The sequence below is a fragment of the Alternaria alternata genome (assembly GCF_001642055.1).
Source record: "Alternaria alternata strain SRC1lrK2f unplaced genomic scaffold CC77scaffold_28, whole genome shotgun sequence".
NCBI lineage: Eukaryota > Fungi > Ascomycota > Dothideomycetes > Pleosporales > Pleosporaceae > Alternaria > Alternaria alternata.
The window spans coordinates 131,434-157,653 of NW_017306217.1; the positions used below are offsets into that span (position 1 = coordinate 131,434).

Below are 26,220 nucleotides of genomic sequence, written 5' to 3' on the forward strand. Positions count from 1 at the left end.
ACAGTGAGGAATTACTCACATCCGTCGACAACAGGAAACCACAGCTGGAAAGCTCAGGACTGCACTCGCACGAGATGGAACAGCTAGCGTGTTGAGCTTGCGACACGAGACGGCTTCAGGGCTTTTTCGCAATAGAGCCATCTAAATTGATAGCGAGGCACGCTAACTCCACTCGGACTCATGCATGGCTAATCATGGAATAACTCCTGCTAATTATTTCACTTGCCCTTTCCTTCCTCTGAACTAGCTCTCGACTTTCAGGGTTCCTCCTCCGCCGCAACCGCCTATTTTTTGTTGGGTTATACCCTTCTCTTCCTCTTCGCTTCCAATCTCACTGCGCTTGCTGAAACGGTATCCTGGATTGGGACGCGTATATTTGTCGCGTACCAGAAAACCGATAGTCCTGCTTACCTGGGTACACATTCCATCGCCAAACTTTTAGTTTTTGCTATCTAGACTCTTCGTGCAGCATCTCCGCTCACTTGCAGTTCTCCGCAAGGCACAACTGGGTCAATGGGCTGTGTCCATGGCGGGCTCCAGGCGATCCGGCACTGGTGAGATGAATCCAGACAGGGGAACACATGAACTCCAATCATCCATGGCTCAGCCGCTGGCAGTTGAGGTTGCGGAAAGTGCTGATGAAGCATCTCCACGTTCGCCGCCAGTCAATCGTGCGACCAAAGCATTCTGTAAGAGTTGCAAGAACAACGTAGGAGACTTTTACAACTCCTGGTACAAGGTCACCGGTAGCTACTACGTCCCTGCGCTTCTGGGCTCTTACAGTTCTACCTTGCAACCCATGGGCAAATTAAAAGCGGCGTCAAAGGGCACCGAATTAGCAGGATGGTAAGCTCAATCCTATCCTCACGTTGGTCCTCTCTTCGCATCTGTTTGCCGCATCTTTCCCTCATATACCCTTGACCGGCTATCAACGAACTCTTAACACATGAGTGGGCTTATCCCGGCTGCAACGGGTTACACGGTATTTTAAGTTTCTACCTTTAAGCGTACCCACGCTAGTCGTACCAAATCTTTTCACACTATAGATTAACATCTATCAAACCGGTCCGCCCGCATTCTACATCCCGCATTCCGTATTATTGTTCCTTCAAACTCCCCAAGGCTTCTGGACTGACTTCGTACCAGTACCATTCAGCCTTTGTCTTGTCCCCACTCTAGTTGTCACAAGATTGCCATCGGGTTTACTGTTATCACTGCACCGGCAGGAAAGGGATCTTTTCGGTAAGTGGCATCACCCATAGATGTTGCAAGTTTCCGCATGTTCTTGCATACTTATTCCCAATTTTCATGGTGAAAGTCATCGGCATTCATTAGCATGATGGCTGACATGCGATTCGTTACAGTGGACGAGACTTCTTCAAGCTGGGTCGCATCGAATTGCAATGCGAAATAGCAACAAATCAATTCATTGTGGTCGAACCTGAGATCGACACCTCATCGGATTTGCTAGCGAATGAAGATACACCCAGTCCGTCCTCGTCGGTTGCAACACCAAACGCATTGTCGGCTGAGGCCATGGAGATCGACTCGCGTGCACCATCTGTGGAGCATGCAGATCAATTTCGCGGTCGGTACGAGCAATCTCAGGATCGTGACATATTACAACAGCAACCGTTGCAGCCTATCGAAGGCAGCAGGCAGTCAGTAATAGCACCACCGTCCAGGCACTCCCCTTCGATACGAGATTCTCCATACGTCGTGACGAAAGATATGACAAAAGGTTCACTGCAGTCGTCTTCATCCTATCATCAAGGGGCTCATGGGTCTCGTAGAGGACCTGACGTTGACTCAACGAGCGGTCAGTTTGGAGCTCCAACACTGACGCCTCAAGACCGGTCTACTATAGAAAAGCCTCAAACAAACGGCCATCAGTACCCTCGTTTACCACAGGATGTCGGTATAGACGCTATGGCGCGTCTACAGACGCAGATGTCTCAAAATAGTGGTGCCTTAGCTGCGCACACTCGCGACATAAGAATCGGCCAGGAGGCGGTTGGAGCAATGGAAGAAACAATCAGAGAATTTCAGGCCAAGTTCATTCGACAAAGTGCCGATATCCAAAGAATCGAGATGCTGGCTACGAGGCTCCAGAGCGAGATGCAGGGCATCCGCCATACGATGGAATCCATTACCCATGAGTTACAGGCAAGTCGGATGCAGAGACAGTCAGCTAACTCGGCTGTGCCTCCTGCGGCCCCGTCTTTTGCGGCTCAAAGTTCAGCAATGGAGCTTCTCGCGCGGCAGTTGAATGAAGTGTCGCATAAGACGAGTGACCTAGACAACTTGAAGCTCCATGTCGAAATCATGAAGGATAAGATCTATCGACTCGAAGAGCGCGCCGCACCCGAGCCTTCACAAGCACCGCCATCTATGTATCAGACGCCACAAGTATCAGTGGCGCAGCCTTCTCAACCTGCTCCTACCGCCGCTACATCACACCAAAGTACACCAACATTGACGCCGAGTAACAGAGCATCTCAACCCATATCTAATGCTCAGTCTCAGCAGTCTTCATTCGGAGCTCCTTCGACAACGGCTGCCACACCGGGTGTCCAGCCTACAAGTAGCCAGGCTAGTGGATGGGCTACTGTTAATGCAGGTGTGAAACGGACCCATCAGAATGGCGTTGAGACTCCCCAGGGAAGCAATGTTCATGCGCCCGAACCTACCAAAAGGCAGAGATTAGTGGACGATGGTACTTCGGGCTACACATCTTCACAGCAAACACCTATGACAGACCATCGCTTCCAAACATCTACGCATATAATACCATCTCAGCAAACTGTTCCCGAATCAACGCATGGATCGCAATCGCAACAATCATACCACGTCCCATACGCCACACAAGATGGTCCTTCGGACGCCAGTTGGCAACCCGAATCTCAGCGCACGATCGAGCATCGACCGCGTGGGCGTCCACGTGGTAGCGGGGGTCCTGGAAGCCGAGGAGGTAGAGGTAGAAAGAGCATGCCAGCCCAGCTCCACAGTACACTCGGAACACCTGAATGGGAAAGGGATGATTGGCAAGGTGTTCCCGATTCGCAGACCAGTCCAGCTGGATACTACAACCACGTAGGGCAACCAGGACGTGGAGGCATTGCACGCCGCGGCAGTGGTGGCGGTGGTCGTGGCGGCTACGCAACCAGCGACCGTGCTAGCAGTCTAGGTCTACAAGGTGTGACTGGTGCTATGAGCTTTGGATCGCCCGGCGACCCATATGGGTCGGGAAAGAAGACGCGCACCAAACCCATTAGGAACGCAGATGGCGTGTTGATACGCAAAGATGGCCGGCCAGATATGCGTTCGCAATCTTCTGCGGCTAATCTCCGCAAAGTACACGAGCGCAAAGACGGTCAAGCAAGTCACTCACCTACAGGCTCGAGCTTCACGCCTACCAACCCCCAATACGCGATTTCGGCACAGGCGCCAGACACACCAAGCCCAAGTGGCTACGCTGCCGACCCAAGCGCGACCGATAAACACAACGCAATAATGGGTAAGATGTTTCCTGATGGTATCGACGCAGCGCGAAGGAAACAAGACTATACACGTCAAGTTTTTGAAGAGAATCGCGATCATACCGCGCATCCACGATCGCGGAACAGTGGCCCGGCAACGAGGACGGCGGTTCAGATTAAGAAGGAGCAAGTCGACCGGAACAGAATTTCTAGGACGCGAAGTCCGCAAGAGCAAGACGCAGACGTAGATATGGATGGAGCTGAGGATCATGCGGATGATGAGCGTCAGACATCTGATGAGAGTAGCAGTCATGTCAGAGGTGGTGTGCAGTCGGAAGTTCAGACTCAGGATGCGACTATGCAGGAGAATAGCAGCACCCAAGCTCCTTCACAGACTGTTCTAGAAACGCAGGCCGTCGATAGCTCGGTTACGATTGGAGCGGAGTCTACCCAGACTCAGTAACGAGATGGGACTGTGATAAAGGTTGGAGCTATAAATTTTATTTCTTTGGCATTGTATATTAGTCATTGGCTCACCAGTAGCATTCCCTCACCCAAAGAAGCTTCTTTTACAATACCTGATCAGTTCCGGTACGGAGACACCCATGCCTCTAGCCAGCGTCACGTCACAGACATTGATCTCATCTATGTGCATATATACGAGACTAACTGCCGATTCTCATACATATCGTAAAGGCGAATCCCAAACTTGAATCGACGTGCTAGTGAGATTGTCTCTAATTACATATTTTTTTGGATAGTCGCTAGAATAGATTTTTAACACTGTACGTGTTCTTAGAACGGAACTACAGGAGCCTTCTCTGACCCGTTAGTCCTCTCTGGGTAGTGAATTGCGCCTTCTGTGGTAGCGCAGTTGGTGAGGTAGCTAGCGGAAGCGTTGACAGGAATAGCGTTGCCTTCCTGGGGGCGACCATAGACCTGTTCGTATATTAGCACCGATTGCAAATCGACGGATACTTGTTCAATGGAATACTTACATGCTCGTAGTACCAAACCTCGCTCAGGATAGTGTAACCCCTGTCAGTCGTGTTCTTTCCAGCCTCTGTCGCATTGTACCTAGGACCAGAGCAACCCAAGAAGGGAATGCCGCCATGCTGCTCATGCAGCACGTCGACGAGATCGGAGTAAGAGTAGGTGGTTGAGTTTGAGGGTGTGATATCCTTGGCGGCAAGCCAATCGAAAGTCGGGAACCTCTTGTAGTACTTGATAGCCGTCTCGAAAAAGTCAACAACATCTTCGTGCTCGCGGTACTGCGGACCGTAGCAGGGAACGTTGAAGGTAGAAAAGCAGGTTGCGTGCTTGGAGAACTCGTGGCCCCAGAAACCTGGATTGTCTTGCTGCCATGCGATCCAGTAAGTGTTCATGTATTCGAGTAGGTCGTAGCGACCAAACGGCTCGAGGAAGGTGCCGATGTTGGAGCCGTTATATGGGGGAACAAATGTTCCATTTGGTAGACTGTTGGTGGTGTTCGGGCTGGGGATAGGATCGTATTGGCGGCTCAAGTCGCAGTATTGCGTATAACTACCGTTACAGAAGTCCGGCCATAGACCATGGAGGGTCCATGTGTCGGTGGGCAAGAGTTGGCCTTCAGACTCGCGACCGGTGTACGTGTTCCAGAATTGGGTGCTTAGCACAAGTCCACCAAAAGTCTCGACACAGCAGGAATCGACAATGGACGGGTCTTGCGAAGGGCAAGACAGCAATGGCTCTTGTAGCTGGCATGTGTGGTTTAGGGGACTTTGGTTGGGATAGAGCTGTGCATTTGTCGTAGTCGCAAGCAGAGCCGCAGCTCCGGCCTTGGAAAAAGCAGCCTTCATGTTATCTTGACTTTGGAGCTACAAGACGAATTGGAGAAGAGGTATACTGCGATGGGAAACTCGATGATGCTGGGAAGCCGGCCATCTATAAAGCTCCCAAAAATTTGGCCACGGCCTACCCAGGCCGCTGCAGCCCCAGTCGGTCCTTACCATATGCAGAAGGTACATTTCCCAGACTTCTGGTTAGAGCTCCGACGGCGGCGATGAGCGAAAGATTCACAGTACCTGCATGTAAGCTAGACGCGCTCACGTGTCGGTCCCATTGGTAGATAAGAGAACAAGGCTACGCATGCCGCGCCGTGGTGCTTGTACCCACTTGAGCAGTCTCCGAGGCCACGCATGATGGTGGAGGTGCGCGTTGAGATATGAGATTGGTGGGTAGAGTCAGCCACAATGACGGCTTCTGTTGGCCGATGCAGCAAGAGTTGGGAATTGCATATCGAAGGATGGCTGGGACAGAACGTGGGTGACAGGGTCTGGCTTGGTTGGACCTGCTCGATGACGCCCCACAACCAAAGGCGCATCCAAGGCGACGGCTGCATCGACACTGCTCAAAGGACAGTGAAAGCGTCAGTAGACGACCTGGAGGCTTCTCAGCGCTGCCCTACATGCTCGAAACCCCAGCAGCGCCTCCAACGGCATAACGGGCCAACTCGCGCTCCGGTGGGCGTTCGCTATCTCCGCCTCCACATCCGCCCTTCGTCGTCATTGCATCAGCGACACGACACACAACCATGCGCGCCTACCTCAAGCCCTTCCTAACCTCGCGCCGTTTTTTAGGCACTACAGGACAGCGAGAATGCCTCCCTCGTCCTCCATAACTGCGCTACCGCCACACAGGCCAGATGCCTACACCACAGGCCATCACATCGGCAAGCCACCCACAAGCTTCAAGAACCCATGGCCCTCGTACAAGAACGACGGCATAATCACCGCTCTCCGCGCGCGCTTCAACACCCCAAAGAACTTCGTCCCTGTGCCCGCCGATCGCCTAGGCCTGGTCCAAGTGCGCAAGCCCGACTTCAACAATACGACCAACGGCTTGAAGGCGACATGGATAGGACATGCAAGTTTCCTGATTGAGACAACGGCTTCAGAGGGGAACGAAAGGGGTATGCGCATCCTTCTCGATCCTGTATGGAGTGACCGCGTAGGACCATATGGCATGGTCGGCCCCGTGCGCTTTACACCTCCACCATGCACCATCGATGAGTTACCTGAAATCGATGCTGTTTGCATAAGCCACGACCACTATGACCACCTCGATTCTGACACGCTGAAGAAGTTGAATGCGAAGCAGAATGGAGACTTGCGCTTCTTCTGCGCTTTGGGCGTCAAGACCGTCCTAACAGGGCTCGGCGTAGGCATCAAGGCCGACCAAGTCGAGGAGATGGACTGGTGGGACGGCATAACAATGTTCAAAAAGGGTGTAGGAGGCGCAGAACTGATATGCACACCCGCCCAACATCGATCTGGGCGTACGCCGTGGAATTTCGACGGTACACTGTGGTGTAGCTGGATCATCAAAGAGCCTTCTTCGTCTGGTAAGAAAGTCTTCTTCGCCGGAGACACGGGGTATTGTCATGTTTTGTCTGACGACCAATACTCGCACCACAACGCGCCACATCCACCTTGTCCGGCTTTCAAGGAAATCGGCAATTTATACGGTCCCTTCGATCTAGCGCTTGTGCCTGTTGGTTGCTTTAAGCCAAGGTCTGTCTTGTCTGGTCAACACTCTAGTCCGCAGGACTCTTTGGCTATACATAGGGATGTGAAGAGTAAGAAGAGTATAGGCATGCATTTTGGTACGTTCCGTGGTGCATACTCGGCGAGCTACGAACCGGTTACTGAGCCGCCTGAACGCTGGCGGAAGGGTGCAGAGGCGGACGGTTTAAGGTGGGGAGTCGATGTAGACCTCTGTGATATCGGCGGGACGGTTGTGGTGTAGCAATGCGGGACTTGGTACGGTAACTATGTGCTTCTTCGAACTTCTCTTACTCGGATTCATTAATATACCACCTTGTGCCCCTTGCGCTCATTTAGTCTAAACCTCGAAATGGGTTCCACTACATTAAAGAGAGAAACTGAACATCTCTTCAGAGCAAAACACTATTGATATTATGGACGTGCTGGTGATAAGACGCAGGCACAACGCTGTCGAGTTACACTGTATTGTATCGCAGTAGAAGTGTGTTCCCAAACACTCATTTGGCTTTACTATATGCAGCTGTATACAGAGCAAAGTACTTATACCTGCTACAATAAAGCGTACTAAGAGCTTCTAGACATAGATAGAGAATCTAGAAGTCTACAATGCTATTAATCTTTCTAGAATTTGTTCTGAGAAGCTAACGTAGGCGGCAAAATAGGGCATGTTATTCCTATACCCGTTCAAGTTTTCTATTGTATACGGTGGTTCTGTTCATGATGCATGGAATAGATGAAAGTGATTCGAAAAATGCATTATGTCTATCCTCATGACGGAGGAAAAGTACCATCATGATTACTCATACAAAGCCAGTAATACCTTCTAATGCATATACATAAACAACTCTCGACGGACCGCAAATGGCGCCGTCTAGTTGTATTGCATGTAGGCCACCTCTTAATTGTACTGAGCGTACACTGCAGTGCTGTTGAACTTCATGTTGGCTTTGATCACCTTGTCCACAGCGGCGAGAAAGTCCTTCTCGGTGGCAACCTTTCTGCGACTGCGGATGGCGAACATACCAGCCTCTGTAGCTACACTCCTCAACTCGGCACCTGTGCTGTTGGGACAGAGACGAGAGATGAGCTCCCAACGGATGTCGCGCTCTACACTCATGCTCTTGGCGTGGATACGGAGAATGTTGGCACGACCTTCCATGTCGGGTAACGAGAACTCGATCTTTCGGTCAATACGTCCCGGACGCATGAGGGCAGGGTCGAGGGTTGAAGGTCTGTTGGTCGCGAACATGACCTTGATGTTGCCGCGAGCGTCGAAACCATCAAGTTGTGTAATGAGTTCCAACATAGTACGCTGCACTTCGTTGTCGCCTCCAGCACCGTCGTCGAAACGAGCGCCACCAACGGCATCGATTTCATCGAAGAAGATGATACACGCCTTCTTTGTTCGCGCCATCTCAAACAGCTCGCGCACCATCCTCGCTCCCTCTCCAACATATTTCTGAACAAGCTCGGATCCGATGACTCGGATAAAGGTGGCGTCGGTTCGGTTGGCAACAGCTCGGGCGCAAAGCGTCTTTCCGGTTCCAGGGGGACCGTAGAGAAGAGCACCCTTGGGCGGGTCGATACCAAGGTTGACGAAGCGCTCTGGTGACAGCAGCGGCATCTCGACGACTTCTCGTAGCTTCTCAATCTGCTCTTTGCAACCTCCAACATCTCCATAAGTGACATCAGGCTTGTCCTCGACCGTCATCATAGTAACCGAAGGGTCGATCTTTGGCGGTAGGGGAAGCAGGATCTGGTATTTGTTCCGGTCGACACCTACCCGCATGCCCTCCTCGATATCGGTGGGTGAGACGCGTTCTCCGAGGTTGACGACGAACTTGGCGATCTGCTTGACGTTGATGACATATTTGCTCTTCTCTGAATCCTTCTCGTCCTGTATTATCTTGGTGCATCGTGCGACCTGAAGTGGTTGCTCTTCTTGCATCCGTTGGCGATCGGCGGCGATATCCCAGAGATGTGGAGGTGCGAGACCGGTATCTGATTCCTGGGGAAGTCAGCAGAGCATGGCCAGAGGGTTGGAAGGGACACATACTTTGACGCCAATCTTCTCGTTTATCGTCTGTTGCTTGTCCTTGATCTCCTTCTCCAGCTTCTTGAGTTCAGCGCCATAGGGTGCCGCTCCGTATGTCTTCAACACCTGAATGTCCCTATCACGTCATTAGCCCATGTTTACGTTGCTGTCTTCTCGCCTCTTACTCGTCAGTCAGAGGTGTGATCTTCTTCTCCTCAACCTCGTCGTCGGCGAAGTTCTTCTGGTACTTCTCCCAGGACTGGCCTGTGGCTGAAGGCATGTTGACGGTGTAGGCGGCGACTGTCAGGCGGCCAAGATGGTGTTGGGACTATGCGTGTGGTGGAAGTGCGAATGAATCCGGGTGGAAGCGACAGGCGGAGCAGATGCGGTGGTTCGGGTGAATGTATGGGGTTGGTTGTTGTGTAATGGGTGAAGGTGTAGCTGTGATGCGGCAATGGCCCGGCGAGTCGGAGCTTGTAGATTGGCCGTGCGCTACGTCTATCGCGTTCTCGAAATATTGTCAGTTCGCGTCCAGGCACCACAACTTCCCCGCCAAACCTTCACGATACCCCTCTTTTAGCTTTGTTCTTGCTGTATACCAAAACATGGCTGCTCAAGTTGCAAACGGCGGTACCGGTGGCGGTAACACTGCCTTCAAGGTGCGCTGCGATGCTGAGCTATGAAAACATTGACTGACATTGAGCCAGGACAAGGAGAAGCCCAGAGCTGTTCGCAGCGCCAACATCATTGCCGCAAGAGGTACGCAGCTCGAATATGCTTGTTCAGAAGAGTTTCGCTAACGTCTATTGTACAGCTGTGGCAGATGCGATCCGAACTGTATGTCCCACCATGAGGTGCGGGGAAGAACCAAATACTAATGCTTCGGTAGTCGTTGGGACCAAAGGGCATGGACAAGATGGTAAGAGAAGGCGCAATTCTCCGCCTACCATAGCTGACTCGTTCAGATCCAAACTGCCAGAGGCCAGACCATCATCACAAACGACGGAGCCACCATGTTGAACCAGATGAGCGTTATGCACCCCTCCGCGAAGATGCTCGTCGACCTCGCACACGCCCAAGATATCGAAGCTGGAGATGGTACAACATCGGTTGTCGTCATTGCTGGAAGCCTGTTGGGCGCCGCTGAACGGTTATTGGGCAAGGGCATCCACCCTACAGTCATATCAGAGGCTTTCCAGCGCGCTGCGCAAGAGGCGATATCGATATTGACCGACATGGCCATTCCCATCTCGCTCACCGACAGGCAGACTCTCCTCAAGACTGCCACAACCGCGCTCTCCTCCAAGATCGTTGCTCAGGAGCCCAAGCTACCTATCATGGCTGTAGACTCGGTGCTTAAAGTCATTGATCCCAAGACCGCAGACAACGTAGATTTGAAGAACATTCGGATGATCAAGAAGTCGGGCGGTACCATTGAAGACAGCGAGATGATCGATGGTCTGGTACTCAACCAGCCAGTAGTCAAGAGCGCTGGTGGCCCCACATTGAAGGAGAAGGCACGGATAGGTCTTATCCAATTCCAGTTGAGCCCACCGAAGCCAGACATGGAGAACCAGATTGTCGTCAACGACTACAGGCAAATGGACAAGATCCTCAAGGAGGAGCGAACATATTTGCTAAACATGGTCAAGAAGATCCAGAAAGCCAAGTGCAATGTCCTCTTCATCCAAAAATCCATTCTTCGAGATGCGGTCAACGACCTCAGTCTGCACTTCCTATCGAAGCTCAAGATCATGGTTATCAAGGATATCGAGCGTGACGAGATTGAGTTCATCTGCAAGGTACGTATGATGAGATTTTTGTGTGTAACAAATCTAACACAAAACAGAGCACTGGCTGCAAGCCTATCGCCGACATCGACTCTTTCACAGAAGATAAGCTCGGTTCAGCAGACCTTGTCGAGGAAGTACAGGCATCAGGTGCGCGATACGTCAAGGTTTCGGGTGTCAAGTCAGCAGCCAACACCGTCTCCATCGTTTGCCGAGGCGCCAACAACCTCATCCTGGATGAGACTGAGCGATCTCTACACGACGCTCACTGCGCCATTCGTTCGTTAGTTAAGAAGAAGGCTCTACTCGCGGGTGGCGGTGCCCCTGAAATTGAGATTGCGCATCAGCTGTCCCTCAAGGCTCGCGAGCTTTCTGGTACTGAGTCTATCTGCTGGAAAGCTTTCGCCGACGCCATGGAGGTCATCCCAACAACGCTGGCTGAGAACGCCGGTCTTAACAGTATCAAGGTTGTCACGGAGCTAAGGCATAGACACGCACAAGAACAGAAGAATGCAGGTATCAGCATTAAGAGTGGGGGTGTCAAGAACGACATCAGCGAGGAGAATGTACTGCAGCCACTGCTAGTCAGCACCAGCGCTATCGAGCTGGCAGCCGAGACAGTCAAGATGATTCTGCGAATCGACGACATCGCCCTGTCAAGGTAAAGAATAGCACAACGCCAGACATAGCAGCGAAAGAAGCAGTATACCACGAGTAATGAAAAGTTCGAAGCTGTTCATGTCAAATACCTTTCTGGGAAATGCCCCGACTTTGCATGTGAAAGCAAACACTCACATTGCATTTAGCGCATGAATGTTGCAATTAAAGTCTGCACGTGGGAAGCATGGAACTGCAGTAGCGGGACACGTTGTCTTCTGCACATTGACAAAAAGAGAAAACCCATGAATCGTGTTTACTTTTCCACATACCGCATCCGGACGACCTCATCTTAACGGCTTAGGATGAGTAACGTTTCTAGCTTGACTCACATGAAAAACGAAAACCGCGGCCGTGGACAATTGCGCGCGTACCGAATAGTTGTCCCCATTGCTGGTCTCGTACTCAAATAGTCCTTCCCAGTTGATGCCCAGCATACGCAGTGTTCTCGGCTTTACTGTGCTGTACTCGTACGCAGTATATGCGTGTGGCACTTGACCAAGATAATGCAATCACCCTAACTCAACGACTTTGTCGTGCATCCGATGCTACAGAATACCACATCATGATAACCGTTTTAATTCCGGCACGATATTGACATGTGGCCTTGCTGTTAGCGGATCGTACCACCATTACGCTAGTCTGAATGTTTAAACACAAAGACTCCAAGGTAACAAGCTAAGGATGTCACTACACCCATGACATGGATCAACGAAAGCCACATATACATCCAATGACTAGTACAACAGCCCTCTCCAACTTAGCTATTCAGCTTCCCAGCCTAGCACCTGCCACAGTGCTGCCACATTAACTTAACATGAGCAAGGGCGCGAAAAAGCAATTGATCACAAGAAACCTTGTTTTCAGCCACCGTACTCTGTTTAACGGCTTTCCCATGAACATTTTCGCATAGCAAACATCGATATGCATGTGTCGTAGCTTTTTATCTTTTTCCTTCCTTTTGTCGTCGATCACCTTGAATCTACAGCACTACCACGTATAGTACCATATCCTATACTTTTGACTTTGTACCAACAATGATCTCCAGGCATCCAGGCGTCCAGGCGTCAGGAAAACCTCATCCATCCTATAGCCGACAAACCATGACTAAGGCTATTGTAGCCGCAACCAAGCCGCGCGCGATACGCGCTGCGAACGCAAGATCGAGTACCAGAGTTCTGCTGGGGACGAAAATCTGGACGGAAGCTGAAACTTAGCGTACCATACGATCAAAGCAGTTCTGTTCGGCATCTAGCTCACTAGTTTCACTCGCGTGTACCGACAAGGGAACCCGAGAACCCAAAAGTTCAGCCTGTCGAAGTGGAGCTTGACCGGAGGGGAAAGGTGGAGTTGAGGTGAGAATAAAAGTTGACGAGTGTTTCAGAGAGCGATGGGTATCGGATGATCTCTGCTGTGCTGCGCGACGTCATTGTTTAGTTTGCCTATCATGACGGCGATGGGCGAATATGTAGACTTGAGGCAGTGGTGAAATAGTTTTCTGTGAAAGTTTTTGAGACACTGACTTGTGAGAAAGACCCAAGGAAAGTGGCTTGTCCGGGAAACGTAGTTATACCAGCAGTCCTGATCATGCTATTGCAACCCGAATGCATCACCACTGGAACACTCAGCTCCTAGCACAGTAGAACGCATACAATGCATCAAGTAAGGAATGCTGCATGCAAATGGCACATGTACTGTAATGTTGAACCTTTCCTCGCTATAGGATGAAAAGAGCAACGTCACACACAACCCATGTTCTTAGGATCTATGCGATATAGATCGCTCCACCACGGATAATATGGGTAGTCGGACTTTGGCGAAACATGTGGAGAGATAAGATGGGGTATTGCAGACGGATAGGTAAAGTTCCGGGCGCGAAGACTTAGTCATGATCGTTGCGGGCGATCAATCCTTCTGAAAAAGTCTGATAGTCGAAACGATAAACTCAATCTATTTGAGATGATAAATCTCCAATTGCCGAATGTGGATGGGAAAGAACCAAACAGGAGATCTGTTGTTGTCATGGACAGCGAAAATGTGACTTTGGGAAAGCGACAGACCGATATTGGTTACTGCCGGATGGGTATCATTCTTGGTAATGGTCTTGGCTAGCTAAGTAGAAGCCAGCAGGGTAGCTGGCTGTGGGGGATGAAAGGAAAACGCCTCGTTCATGCATCTGAATCGTTCGAATCGTTCGGTTCGTGCATCGTGATAATCGTACAGTTGGAAGCCCGTGAAGTGTCTAAAAAAGTTTGAACAAGGAAAGAAGACCGCTCGCTGAAATGCAGCAGACCTCTCGGTCTTTATTAGAGAAGATAAGGAAAAGTTTATGTAAGAAATAGGCCAATAAATGTAGGTCAAAGTGTAGGTCAGCGACTTGTTGCTTTGAGGCTGGCACGCTTCAATAAACGGCTGACGAGGTTTCCGCGTGGTTTGGGCTTGACGTAGAATGCGCCCTTAGTACCTGTCATATCGTCGGTAAAGACCAGATCTTCGAGTGCCAATGGGTCGTCTTTCGGAGCTTTCGGGCTCGAGCTTTGCCAACCATACAGTTGATCTTCGTCAGCTCGTAAATCGGGCCGGGTCAAAGTCATACGGAGTGTCATCTCTCGGTTGAACTGCCCGTTGGCGGAGTGAACAGGCGAAGGAGCGGGCGATTCAACTGAGAATTTGCGATGCGAGATCTGGCGAGAATGCATACGGAATGACAGTCCGGTGCTAGAAGGCGTAGCGGGTGAGTCCATGTCGGCTACTGAGCCAGCGTCAGACTCCAGTCCTTGGTTTTCATTGTTGTCTTCGAAAAAGGACAACTGCCCGTCTCTGAGAAAGGTCTGCATGTCTCGACTGAACTTACGGGCATGGTTGTCGATCTGGGGTAGCTGGAAGTGTGGTGTAGCAGAGCCATTCCCTGCCGACGATGGGAAACCGAACTCGATCGCTTCATCGAACTTTTGGGGTGATGCAAGGTACATGCGCAACTTCTTTCTCGCCTCTGGATCTTGGTAATGGGTCGCTTCGGTATCGACAACAAGGGGTGAAGGCGTTGATGGTAACGTGTGAGTTGCGAGCGAAGAGGAGTGCGCACGTTGGTGAAGACCTCTTGGCCTAGCATTGAAGAAGGGAGGGTCCGACATGTATGAGGATCCGTGGCGGACGGGGTGGGAGGTAAGTGACATTGTTCGTCTCATGTTATCTATCGGCATCTCTCTTCGCGTAAACATCGGTGTGGCCATGGTGTCGAGATATAGCAAATGCCTGTTTCGGTCCTTGCTCGTGTCAAGTGTAGCAGACGGCCCGAAAGAAGGGCGGGAAGGGCTGACAGTCGAAGAGGCCGATGAAGAACGTCGTCGTGAGCGTCCGCGTTCAGGAAGGTCGACCGGAGGGCTGGGAAAGTCGAAATGAAAGTCGTTGAAGCGTTGTTGTGCCCACTCGATATCTTGGTCGTCGGGAAGCAAGGCCTGTTGGTGCCTTTGTTGGAGGAGTGCCTGCTCTTCGCGGGAAAAATGTTGCTTGCGTACCTTTTCAGGCAAAGAAAGGAAAAAGTCCAGCTCGACGTGGGAGATGTCGTGAGATTGCACGGCCTTTTCGGATTTGCGTCTGCGTCGTCCGGTGCCGAGTGATAGAGAAGGCCGGTGTGATTTGGATGAGGTGCTGGCCTGGGACGAGCGGCCTGATGTAGGCTCGTCGGAGGCCTGTTGTCGGATCTGCAAACGCTCCAGGGATGAAAAGTACTTTCTCCTGTAGCGGCACGGATTAGCATTGGCATCATGGCATAATTGACAAACCCTTCATCTACTGCAAGGTACACAAAAGTCATGGTGGGGGATTCGGTATATGCGCGTGCATAACGCGCCCTTATCACACGCCTCAACAAATCAGAGGCTTGGAATTTACTTACTGGACTGAATACGGCAGGGCGTCGAATTCCGCCTGTTGTAAAGGCAGAATAGTGCCTTTGACCTTGCTCTTCATGGCTTCGGCTCGGAACTCGACGTCGGCGAAGGCGCAACGTTGGATTCAGGCACATGTGCGGTTGTCTGCTCGATCGATGCTGCGAAAGGCGGCCCTGACGCCGTGGCCAAGCTGTGCGTCGGGCACGTCTCGTGAAGGCTGGTTGAGCAATGCTATACTTTCTTCTCGATGATCGACCGGAGAGCGATCCGAACAGCAGCAAGCGAAAGTCCGAAGAAGAAGGAATGATATGAAGGCCAACAGAACGACTGCTGGGGAGACAGAAACAATCTGTGGGCTTAGCACCGTACGACTGTCGCTCGCACTTGGGGCGGCTGCATATTCGTGTCGCGGGATGCTACAGCTGCAGGCTAACGCGCCGCCAAAGACGCACTCCTGCTCTCCACCTCACACCTAGGCCCTGTAGTAGAGCCGTGGCTGAAGTATCCGAGAGCAGGCCTGGGTGTGTGCGTTCGTTGGTTGAGTCAGGTTGGACAGGCATGCCTCCTCCCCGCTTCTCTCCACCTTGCCCGTCCGCTGTTTCAGGCCCGCGGCCGCCAGGTACACACCGTCAGCGGGGCCACGATAGTTAGCGTGCGACACACCGCTGCCAGAGCGACCCGGCTGGTGGTGTCGATACATGCTCTCTCAACTGTACCTTGTTTAGCCTCGTCATCAATATGCTTGCTTCTGGAATATTGCATTATTGCGTTATTGCCCCATTGCCCCATTGCCCTATCGCGTGCCGACCAAGTCGCCGGATCAACACCTCAGCCAACGTGTCACGGGGTTAATATCGCACAGATCGCCGTGGACAACCAGACGCCTTGCACAACGTCGAGCATGCGCCGTGTAACGTCGACAAGCTGAGCAACACGCATGCACGCTCCATACAATCTGGTCTAACTGCAGTTTATTGCACAAGCACAAGCAAGGGTATCTCAAGAGAAGCGCATCCAGCTCCAGCTCCAACACAAACGTCACTGCCCCTGCAATGTCTCTAATATAATTCCCCAAATATCGGTGCGGTACCTGATTGCCAGTTTAAAGGCTGACAGACGTCTTCCGGGGACATGGCGATCGTGGTAGACCCCGCCATCGTCTAGTCCCGCATCGAGAAAGTTTAGGCTTTCGGAAGCGTCTACTTAGGCTTCCCAACAACCTGTCGCTTGGATATTGGCGGATCCATTAATTTCACCAAGTCCTGCAGGAGATCGATGTTTGTTGTCAAAGAGTCCTGTTCACAAACAAGCATCTTCTAGATCTTCAGGCACCCGCAATGTCATCTGCGTTGGCGTACAAGTCAGTATTGAGTCCGTGCCACGTTTTGTTAAAAGCGCACGTACAGTAGTATTCGTCATCCAGTCCCTCACGGCTGGGGAGTACTGGCTCCTCCAGCCCAACGTCTTCGTATCGAACGTTGAGCAGACGGATCTTCAACCCGTAGCCGCCTATGAAGGTCGCCAACTTATTGGTATCGGCGGTTATAGGCTGTTGGTTTAACAGCATCAGCAATCCATCAAGCCACTCGGAAGCAAGGGTGTGGCTCTGGGGATGCAGATGCAGCAGGACAGATTCTTTCCGCCCTGCGCCTGAGCCGCTGGAAGCCTGCCGCGAGTGATTGGACGGCGGCAGGTAGCCGTGGATCGTGATCTTGGTCGACGTAGAAGCTCGCTCGTGGCCTGGCAGGGTTCTGACTGTACTGTCAGATGATGAGGTCGACGGAGCCGAAGCCGAGACATTGCTCACGACCGAAGAGACGATTGATAGATCGACTGTACATGTGTCAGCCATGGCAGTAACGCAAACCATAGGGGACGCGTGGATGCGTTACACTTACTCTTCTCCTGCAGTGTGTCTAATCTCGGCTCAGTCGCCGTCTTTTCGTCAAAATCAGCATAGTGCAGATATCGCCGGTTGTGTGACAATCGGACAAAACGCCATGCTGAGGGCACAGAACGATTCAGGGTCTTGCCGGTTACTGGACCTGCACTTGTGCCGTAGTCCATACCCATAGGGAACCACGCCCCTTGTAGCAGACATCTTATACGCTGCTCCTTTACGAACTGTAGAGCCTCGTGGTTGAGTTCGTCACGGACTTGACTGTGGACTGTTAGCTGGGCGCGAATCATGTGAAAACATGTAGCATACCGCAGATGATGGCCCCACGCGTCCTCATACGTCAGCTCCAGTACTTCCATCTGGAGCTCTCTCAGGCGCTTGAGTTCGAATTCAGCCAGATCCTCCTCCACGTCTTTGACGTCCTTCATACGTGGCGCCTGACCCACCACCTGCTCGATCAAGATGCGGATAAGCTCTTCAATCTTCTCAAAGTCCTCCGTCTGTGCGCCAGCGGCTTTCCACAGTCTGATGAAAGCATTTAACCCACTCGTGTGCAGTCTAGACCAGTGGAGCAAGAGGGGTTTGAACGCGCGGTCAAAGTTGGCTCGCGAATCAGTATGTCTATGAGAGTCAAAGTCATCAGGCTTGTCTACTTCGAAATGCTCGTACAGAGTCTGGGTGACAGACAAACTTGCACGCGCAATTGGACACCGCTGCTCGGGTGGTTCTGCCGACTGCTCCAGTAAGAGCTTCTGGAATCCGTCTTCGTTCTTGTAGACGAAGTCGGTAATATCCATGAGGCCTAGGAAACCAGTCTCATCAAACTCCCACGCAGGCGATTCAGTCTCGAAGCCCAGACGTTTCCATTTGTCTGGATTTTGTTTCTTGCTTCCCTTGGAGTCGGAGTCTGGCTTCTCTGGCTTGCTCGCTGTGTGTAGCCCCCGGATAGCCCTTCTGTGATCAGGATTCTCCAAATCGACCTTTTCTTCCCTCCAGTTTCGCAACAGTATCTTGGTCAGCGACTGGAAGTCGAGCAATGGATGGGCCAGATCCTGTATCGCGGAGCTCTGCATGAGCCCATATACGCTCTTGATCACACCCAGCTCCTGCAGCTGCTTTATGAACTTGGGCCACTCAAAAGCCGCGTCGTTTGCGATGGCATCTCGCATGAGGGCGTTGATAAGCTGCAGCGAGTTGGCACATAGCGCGTGGTCGGCTGAGGTGATCTTTTCGACGAGGGAAGGTAGGAACTCAGGCTGAGTATCGACGGCAGGCTTCAGGCGCTGGAAGCCAGTGGTTCCTTCCTGAGAGTTGCGATGAGAGGGGTGGCCGACGATGGCTGCGAGGACTGACATGGCACCACGATTGACGTTGACGAGAGGTTGGGCGACTACAAGGTCGACTATCTGTTGCACAACTGTTAGATGTTGTTGATGGTTCCTCTCTGGTCTACTCACTCTCGCGACCAAATCATCGGTAACATGGTCCCATCCCTTGTCCAGCTCCAGCAGGCGTGCTAGAGAGGTGAGGCAGTATGCCAGTGTATTGCCTGTGGAATGCAGGGCCAGGAATCTGAGTTTGGGCAGACCGCCTTCGTATATGAAGACGTCGGCAAACGAGGGGTCGCCAATGGCACTCTGCAGCTTGAAGACAGCCATCTTGCGCACCGACTCCTCCTCCGCGCCGAGTCGCGCGACCAACTCGGAGACATTGACGCTATCCATGGCTCACGGCTCGCAGGGTAGGATGCGAGAATGTGGGGTAAGTGTATTGTGGAGATGCTACATTCATCCCAGATCACGCACGAGTGGCAAGCATGACACAATCGCCAGAGGGCCGGGAGTGGTATGCTAAGGGTTGGGGTGGTGTCTGTCTACGCCGTCGTTGATGTTTCACCCTGTCCCTGCGCCGTCGCGCGTTAGTGAGTCGCGACCTTTTGCTTGGCGACACGTGAAGCGTGTTGTGGGGGCCCACTCGCTGGCTGTTGGCTGCCTGCTCAGGTGGCTTGCGCTAGTCAGGTACATGGCCGAGCATCAATCAAGGCCGCCGACAACATCCCATCGCCCTCCAGTCCGTCCTGGTGACCCTCCTCGCCGTCCATCGCTCTGTCCGCTCCCTTCTTGTCTGCTCGCCTTGGCCCCGCCGTCTTCGAGAGCCCCCGTCTTGTTTTTGCCTGGTGTTTCCTTTCCTGTATTGACGCCATCGCCGCCGCCGCCGCCGCCGCTGCACTTTCCGCCGTCGAGCCCGACAACAGCTTCTCCGCTCCGCCGTGACGCTCACCGCAACCCGCCGCCATGGTCTACATCACCTCTGACCTTTTCGGTCCGAACACACCACACGAGCGACAATACGACGACTCGCCAAATTACTGGCATGCCATGGCTCACCAGCAACATGCCGCCGGCTTGGGCAAGAGAAAGAGGATGGCCGCCGATGATGGACCACAACAGTGAGTATTCATGCTTTATCAAAATCAAACCCCAAAACTAACAGCATTTTCAGAAACATAACACGCCAACATCGGCCGTCACCCAGTCGCGACTCCAACCGCCTACATCTCCACAGTACCCCGCCTTTCGACAGCAACAGCAACTTACCCTGCTCCCTCTTCCCATCAAAACAACACGAATACACATCAGAACGACGGCCGGTTAAGCAGTTGAAACGCCTCAGTCCAAAAGCGCCCCTTGTCAAGTCGACATCACATCTGATGGACGTTGACTTTGATCTCCCGCCGATATGCCAGAGCCAATCACACGCCGTTTCCGACTTGCGATCCTGTCACGCCTGCAACAAGGCGCCTAAGCGACGAAAGGACTTGGAGAATTACCTCGACTGCAGGAGGTGCGAAGGGCGGACGTGCTTTATCTGTGCGAGGCAATGTGTAGGGTGCAGCAAGGCCATCTGCAAGAAGTGCATAGTAGAGGTTGGGGAAGAGGGGGATGCTTGGTGTTTGGACTGTTACTCGCGTAATATCAACTCGTGAGCGTCACAAGAGGAGGTTGATTTTTAGTGATTTGGTTTTTTTTTTTGGATTGTTTGCTGGAGCAAAGCGGGCGTTCATGTGTTACTCCCAGCTGCATCTTGTGAGACTATGGAGCGTCATAATTGTTTTTCTTATCGACGGTCCTCGGGCTTTGCCCTAACGAGCATGTCAGCCATTCTACTTTCGCCCTGTGTATATAGCAAGGATCATGAGCATCATAATACAGACTAGATTTCCGGGTCATTGATAAGACCATGTACAATTCGTAGTCCTCATTCTATCATTAAACATACACAGCGCCCAGCAAACCAGGAACGGTTCTAATCCTCATCATCAGTGTCCCTCTCCTCCATGACGCTCTCCGCATCTCCCGCTCGGAGCCTCGAGCGCGAACTTGTCATATCTCCGTCTTCAGCCTGACTATTCCTGGTGCTCCGTCTCCTACTCCTACTGCTGACGATACCAGGGAACAACCTAGGTTCTCCGTCTAGCGTGACAGTGCTCGTTGAGCGCGTCAGACCCTGGTCAGGCTCCTCGTATGCTTCTGTCGGCTGAGCGACTGAGAGAGTGCTGGGGTTGACAGTTATGCTGGAGCTGCCACCGTCTTTAGTGCCCGAAGGCGAGGCTGGCTGGCCGTGCAGACTACCCATGTCGGTTGTCGAGGTCGAAGGCTTGAGGCGGGCAACTTGAGCAGGAGGTAGTTTGGAAAACATCTGGTTGCCGCCTGCAGAAGCGTGCGTGGGAGAGGTGGGGTGCGTTCCTTGGAGCGACTTTGGTGTTTGAGGTACTTCGGATTGCAGGTTAGAGCTCGTGAGATCGTGGCTACCAGATTGTGCGGCGCGTGTATAGCGATCGATCCTATCCGCTGTCAGTATGCAAACCCATCGAACTACATCTTCTACTTGACAAACTTACATGGCTAGTTCACCCATAAGTGTTTCGTGCCGGAATGCCTCGCGAATGCTAGGCACATTGGATCTCGCCATGTCATTGCCAGCGACGCCAGGAAGATGGTAGTTCTTACCCAACCACTTCTGCTTAACAACATGCTCAAAGCCGCTCTGCTCCACAGAATGTTTGGCTAGCTCACACATATCCACAGCACTCAGTTTGTAGATTTGCGCCGCGACCGAGTATTCCTCAATGAGGGGCTCTTTAGTAAAAGCGAACTGCAGAGGATCGTCTGTCGATAGCGAGACGTTGAGACCCCGGCGAAAGTAGCTCAAGAACGGATTGCGTTCGTATGCCAAGAACAGCGCGTTATTGCTAAGAGGCGACATGGCGACACCAATTTGCTCAAGGTAGAAAATGTACTGGAGAAGCGGCACTTTACGGAGCAAGAGGCCGTGGCTGATGCTGTGACAGCATAGTACAGCGGCAGCCAAATGATCCGTGTCGCCAGCCTCTCCACAGTGCGGGCGCAAAAGGAAAGTGTTGAAGCCGCGCTGCTTCCTCCAGACGTTGAGCGACGACATATTAGCGAAGAGGTAGTACATCCAGTAGCTGTATGGCGGGTTCTGCTTTGTAGACCACTCGTTCGGGAACGGAAACTTTCTGTACACACGTCGCTCAACTTTGCTCTCATCGTCGACGCTATCGAACCCAATGACCCTTTGCAGGAAAACGTGAAGCTTAGGGTGACTTGACGGATCTTTGGTGACCTCGAACAAAGGCTGGAACACATTTACGATAACTTGCTGGAAGTTGTCCATGAGGCCAGTAGCCTTGTACACATCGAACAAACGGGGTACTTGGATCAGCCATCGTACATTGGGCGAGAACAGCTTATTGTCAATGACCCAAGCCGCAAGCTTATCCCATTCTTCGATATCTCTACCGTAGATGGAAATGCGCCATTCGACAAATTGGTACTTGCTCGCTTCGAGATCCGATATGACTTCTTTGGTGATTTCAGCCAGGTATCGGCCCTTGACAAAGTTGTCTGTCTTCAAGAAAATGGTTCGGAGACGTGATTCACCAATCGGGTTATACTTCAAGTTGAACTTGTCGAAACGATGAAACGAATCCGTGTGAGCCTACAGAGTCAGCAGATTGTCGCAACATGGAATGTCTGTACTTACATGCATATCTAGAGTATCAATACTCAGATCATACGCGGTCAAGTTGATTGACTCGAACACTTCCCTTAACGTAAGATGTTTGCCATCACGGAACAGTACCACTTCATCCGGAGACTTCTTCATCTTAGACTTGATGAAGCGCAGCAAATGCTTTTGGTTCATGCATGCTGAGTGGTGAACGTGTGTGTCTACCTTTCGGACGTTGTAGAAGTCCCTGTGCGGCACTTTTTTAGTGTCGGCCGTTTCTTGATATTCATTCAACAGGTAGTAAAGGTTGAATTTGCCCTCAAGATATTGGAGACGACGGAAAGCAAAGCTTTTACTCGGTCCATCGGAGGATATATCAAGAATGGCGTCGAGATCGATGTAAAATTCGCGCAATGTAGGAATTGCCACAATAGGCGTGTCGAGCTCAGCAGATTTGGCTGTCTCATACACCTGATAGACACCGCTCTCGTCCAGACGGAACGACATCTCTCCAGGGCCTGGCACCGGAAGGCAGTCTTCCAGATGAAAGTCTTCACCAATGTTGGTTCCCATTTTGCGAGGGGGCTTTGGGGCTTCATTGGGCTCTAGAATCCCGCTGTTCTGCAAGCTGCTGCCCGCATTGCGACGCTCTTTAGACGAGTCGTTCCATACTGGTTCAGGGGGAGTGGGGTAGATGCGCCAAGCGGGGTCATCTTTGGGGTTATCGAAGTTGCGCTGTAGAGACAAGCGAATGTACTTGTGACGAAGATCTAGCACTTTCTGGATATTCGTATAGATTGAGCTAAGCTCAGTGGTGATACTGGAATCATTCATGGCGAAGCCTCCTGCGCCCGTGCCAACACCTATACCTGCGCCCGCGCCGTGGATACCTTCCTCAGTCAAAAGCGGTTTGTCTTCGTGTGGGAGACCAGGGTGTTGCGCATGGGATCGGGCTTGTTGATCGGCTTGGAGAAAGGCGTCGCCGTCATTGCCGGTACCTGCAGTGTTGGCTCCATGTTGAGTCACGTGTCGACGTGGATCCTGTGACTGCTCTGTGTGTGACAAGCCGATAGGTAGGTTGGACCGGTGCCCTTGATTCGCGAGCGTGACGTTGCTCTTCCTAGAGCGAATGCTCTCTGCCTTGCCTTGGAAGTCTACATTGTCTGTGGTGCCAAAGTTGGCGGGAAATGTCTTTGCGCGCATAGCAGGGCTGTATGCCTCTCCTGCTTGTGAGCCTCCATACTGCGTCTCTAGCTGATGCCGTTGGTAGAATTGCTTGGCTTCAGTGTGGCTCATCTGTTTCTCTGCAGTATAGTCATAGAAGGCAGTTCGCCGTTGCTTGTCGCGGGGCAGCATGCCATTGTCGTCCTCTTCCTCATCGCTGGTGCCGGCGTTGTCCTGCGCCGTTGCAGTCGCACCGTTGTTCAGTCGTGTGCGCCCGCTACCGCCAGCCTCGGTTTCAGACAAGTCATGGCTCAGTTCTTCTTCTTCAGAGGAGGGGATTTGGTCATCGTGGGCAGGGCCAAAGTCCGGAGACGCATCTGCGTCGGCAGAAAAGGCTCCTGGTCTCCAAATCAGTCTCTGCTTGTCTCGTATCGAGGAATTGGGATGTACTACCTTTCAACATGGTGCTGTGGAGAGGTGGTAGTTGCGGTTGCTGGAGCGAACACAAACTTTAGAGACGAGCCTCACCAGGAACGCGCCTCGGAGACCGCCGGCCTGTCGCCTGGCCCCGTGCCATTTTGTAAATTATGGATTCGATGACTCCATGGCATGCTCATTCTGCAGACTCTTCTAGTACAAGGACACAACCTATGGCGAACAAGACATGGAGGCTATAAGCATTCATGTTTCATTTGGGAAGTTTACTAGGCTTAGTCGGCCCCTCCATCCTCGGCTTGTGATGCTATCGGCAGGGTCAAGCCATTGTTGCCGAGACAGACATGTATAGCCTGCAATGCCACCTACATGGCATTCTGAAATGTTGTCCTCATGAATGCGCTCTACAAACCAAGATGGAGATACCCGAGGGAACAGGCTCAGACGCCGGATCGGAGCGAGTATTTGGTTAGAACCATCTGCACTCGTTTACGTGTGGAAGCTGCCCCTCCTGTCAATTGGACCATACCCCACAAAGTTATCTCTGCCACATGTGAGGGGAGTACTGTGTCATTGGAGATACCAATAGTGTCGCTTTTCAGCGGGCAGAAGAGGAAACAACATTGATGATAGTCTTATCCCATGCAATACGTCATCAAGAAGTGCCATCATTCATGTCGCAGGCGCTTGAGTGAACGCCGCTCACGTGCTGGATGCTTAGCGCGAATCTATGATCCATGCCCAAAAATTTACCGTATTCCGACTTTTAGCAAGAAGGTCAAACTAGCCAACGTCCTTCATATCGCCCATAATGTAAGACTCGATCCCGTTTGCAATTGGAGTGGTGGCATTAACCTATCAATGCAGGTTTCTTCTTCGCCGTACTGCCGTCCGCGCCATCACTGCGTCGCCTTCCAAGGCTTTCCTTGCGAAGCCCCGATCCATCAACACCGCCACACCCTCTGCCTTCCGTCTAAGACAACAGCAATGGTCAATATCATCTTTCCAGAGACGATTCGCTAGCGATGAAGCTGCAAAGACAGAGCAGGCTGAGGTTGCCGCCGCCGACACCCCAGAGAACTTTGCGCAGACAGCCGCTGAGGCACCCGTCGAGGAGAACTTGACACCGGCTCAGCAAGAAGTGCAAGCCGAGCCCACCGACGCCTCTGCTACCGTTGGTGCCGACGCGCTAGATGCTGCCGTTGAACACGCAGACAAAGGCAGGACGTTTAAGAAGTCACGGACTACACCCCCCAACAACATGCTATACATTGGCAACCTGTACTACGAAGTCACTGCAGAGCAACTGAAGCGCGTCTTTTCCAAGTTTGGCGATGTTGAGAGCACCAGGATTGTCTACGACAACCGAGGCCTAAGCAGAGGGTATGTTGGTCAGCCAGTCTTTGCGCACACGTGCTAACTCTCACGCAGCTTCGGATATGTCGAATTCAAGAACGTCTCGGATGCGCAAGCTGCCCTTGACAACCTCGACATGCAGGTCTTCGAAGGCCGCAACCTGGTCGTCCAGTTCCACCAAGCCAAGCCCAACTCCAGGACCCGCAACACGAGCACAAACAAATTCGAGGCCAACCCTCCTTCCAAGACACTGTTCATTGGCAACATGTCTTTCGAGATGTCAGACAAGGACCTCAACGACCTCTTCCGCGATGTTCGCAACGTCATGGATGTCCGTGTGGCCATTGACAGGAGGACCGGCCAGCCCAGAGGCTTTGCTCACGCAGACTTCATCGATGTTGCTAGCGCCACCAAGGCCAGGGAGGTTCTGAAGGAGAAGACCATCTACGGCAGGCAACTCCGCGTCGACTTCAGCAAATCTGGCACGGAACAACAGCGCAGCAAGCGTTCCGACTCTACCCAGGAGTAAGGGACGACGATAAAAAGAGGCCCAGAACTGTGAGAACATGCAAGGAGAAGGTCGCCTACCCCGTTTCTACAACGATGCATGTACGGCGGAAATGATTGGCATTTCTGCACGATTGCACGACCGGGACATGTAGCCCATTGGCTGCATAATGTGTTGATAGACATGACTTTTGTATCATAGTGGATGAGCGTCTGGCGTTGTTATATTCCCATCTCTCTTTGTGCATGGTAGGGGATCAAGGTTTACAAGAGGCATGCTGACCTAACAAAACTTTGCCAATGTACACTATCGGTCCATGTTGTGAAGAAACTTGGTATGGCGAAATCTACTACTATGTGTTGGCGCAAAGCTGTGCTGTTCCATTCAAGGGCAGATTCACCCGCTCTGTGTGGCGGCTCAGCGA

The 26,220-nt window shown here is 52.0% G+C and overlaps 11 protein-coding genes across 11 annotated transcripts; 5 read left to right on the plus strand and 6 right to left on the minus strand.

Moving 5' to 3' along the window:
- Window positions 1-1,168: 1,168 nt before the first annotated feature.
- CC77DRAFT_947565 (hypothetical protein) lies at window positions 1,169-3,942 on the plus strand (the record flags this gene model as incomplete). The annotated part of the gene is made up of 4 exons (XM_018535148.1): window positions 1,169-1,242; window positions 1,365-1,819; window positions 1,868-3,382; window positions 3,452-3,942. Coding segments are annotated over 4 exons (2,535 nt in total), but the record flags the coding sequence as incomplete, so codon positions are not given.
- Window positions 3,943-4,108: 166 nt separating this feature from the next.
- On the minus strand, window positions 4,109-5,716 carry CC77DRAFT_485981 (ribonuclease T2). Its single transcript, XM_018531878.1, has 2 exons — window positions 4,478-5,716; window positions 4,109-4,418 (listed from the first exon to the last, which is right to left on the minus strand). The coding sequence occupies exons 1-2, from the start codon at window positions 5,315-5,317 to the stop codon at window positions 4,275-4,277; spliced, it is 984 nt and encodes a 327-aa protein (XP_018380396.1). The 5' UTR covers window positions 5,318-5,716; the 3' UTR covers window positions 4,109-4,274.
- CC77DRAFT_485798 (hypothetical protein) lies at window positions 5,436-5,988 on the minus strand. The gene has a single exon (XM_018531874.1). The coding sequence runs from the start codon at window positions 5,857-5,859 to the stop codon at window positions 5,554-5,556; it is 306 nt and encodes a 101-aa protein (XP_018380397.1). The 5' UTR covers window positions 5,860-5,988; the 3' UTR covers window positions 5,436-5,553.
- Window positions 5,989-6,116: 128 nt separating this feature from the next.
- On the plus strand, window positions 6,117-7,265 carry CC77DRAFT_1099505 (Metallo-hydrolase/oxidoreductase; the record flags this gene model as incomplete). Its single annotated transcript, XM_018530008.1, has 1 exon — window positions 6,117-7,265. One exon carries the CDS (start codon window positions 6,117-6,119, stop codon window positions 7,263-7,265), a length of 1,149 nt encoding a protein of 382 aa, XP_018380398.1.
- Window positions 7,266-7,922: 657 nt separating this feature from the next.
- CC77DRAFT_1099506 (26S proteasome subunit P45) lies at window positions 7,923-9,507 on the minus strand (the record flags this gene model as incomplete). Its single annotated transcript, XM_018530009.1, has 3 exons — window positions 9,245-9,507; window positions 9,081-9,195; window positions 7,923-9,032 (listed from the first exon to the last, which is right to left on the minus strand). Exons 1-3 carry the CDS (start codon window positions 9,337-9,339, stop codon window positions 7,923-7,925), a joined length of 1,320 nt encoding a protein of 439 aa, XP_018380399.1. The 5' UTR covers window positions 9,340-9,507.
- A 157-nt stretch (window positions 9,508-9,664) lies between these two features.
- CC77DRAFT_1035250 (T-complex protein 1 subunit delta) lies at window positions 9,665-11,514 on the plus strand (the record flags this gene model as incomplete). The annotated part of the gene is made up of 6 exons (XM_018526924.1): window positions 9,665-9,718; window positions 9,767-9,818; window positions 9,874-9,896; window positions 9,949-9,978; window positions 10,025-10,861; window positions 10,909-11,514. 6 exons carry the CDS (start codon window positions 9,665-9,667, stop codon window positions 11,512-11,514), a joined length of 1,602 nt encoding a protein of 533 aa, XP_018380400.1.
- Window positions 11,515-13,548: 2,034 nt separating this feature from the next.
- CC77DRAFT_1025317 (hypothetical protein) lies at window positions 13,549-15,928 on the minus strand. The gene is made up of 2 exons (XM_018526046.1): window positions 15,405-15,928; window positions 13,549-15,244 (listed from the first exon to the last, which is right to left on the minus strand). The coding sequence occupies exons 1-2, from the start codon at window positions 15,476-15,478 to the stop codon at window positions 13,876-13,878; spliced, it is 1,443 nt and encodes a 480-aa protein (XP_018380401.1). The 5' UTR covers window positions 15,479-15,928; the 3' UTR covers window positions 13,549-13,875.
- Window positions 15,929-16,258: 330 nt separating this feature from the next.
- Window positions 16,259-19,182, minus strand: CC77DRAFT_1025319 (hypothetical protein). The gene is made up of 5 exons (XM_018526047.1): window positions 18,757-19,182; window positions 17,609-18,705; window positions 17,298-17,560; window positions 16,804-17,232; window positions 16,259-16,743 (listed from the first exon to the last, which is right to left on the minus strand). The coding sequence occupies exons 1-5, from the start codon at window positions 19,021-19,023 to the stop codon at window positions 16,724-16,726; spliced, it is 2,076 nt and encodes a 691-aa protein (XP_018380402.1). The 5' UTR covers window positions 19,024-19,182; the 3' UTR covers window positions 16,259-16,723.
- Window positions 19,183-19,308: 126 nt separating this feature from the next.
- Window positions 19,309-20,445, plus strand: CC77DRAFT_485805 (hypothetical protein). Its single transcript, XM_018531875.1, has 2 exons — window positions 19,309-19,748; window positions 19,802-20,445. The coding sequence occupies exons 1-2, from the start codon at window positions 19,594-19,596 to the stop codon at window positions 20,283-20,285; spliced, it is 639 nt and encodes a 212-aa protein (XP_018380403.1). The 5' UTR covers window positions 19,309-19,593; the 3' UTR covers window positions 20,286-20,445.
- Window positions 20,446-24,142, minus strand: CC77DRAFT_486143 (AMP deaminase). The gene is made up of 4 exons (XM_018531880.1): window positions 23,951-24,142; window positions 22,367-23,895; window positions 21,201-22,321; window positions 20,446-21,143 (listed from the first exon to the last, which is right to left on the minus strand). The coding sequence occupies exons 1-4, from the start codon at window positions 23,958-23,960 to the stop codon at window positions 20,606-20,608; spliced, it is 3,198 nt and encodes a 1,065-aa protein (XP_018380404.1). The 5' UTR covers window positions 23,961-24,142; the 3' UTR covers window positions 20,446-20,605.
- A 509-nt stretch (window positions 24,143-24,651) lies between these two features.
- CC77DRAFT_485957 (RNA-binding domain-containing protein) lies at window positions 24,652-26,139 on the plus strand. The gene is made up of 3 exons (XM_018531877.1): window positions 24,652-24,745; window positions 24,800-25,315; window positions 25,364-26,139. Coding segments are annotated over exons 1-3 (972 nt in total). The 5' UTR covers window positions 24,652-24,743; the 3' UTR covers window positions 25,818-26,139.
- The last annotated feature ends 81 nt before the right edge of the window (window positions 26,140-26,220 follow it).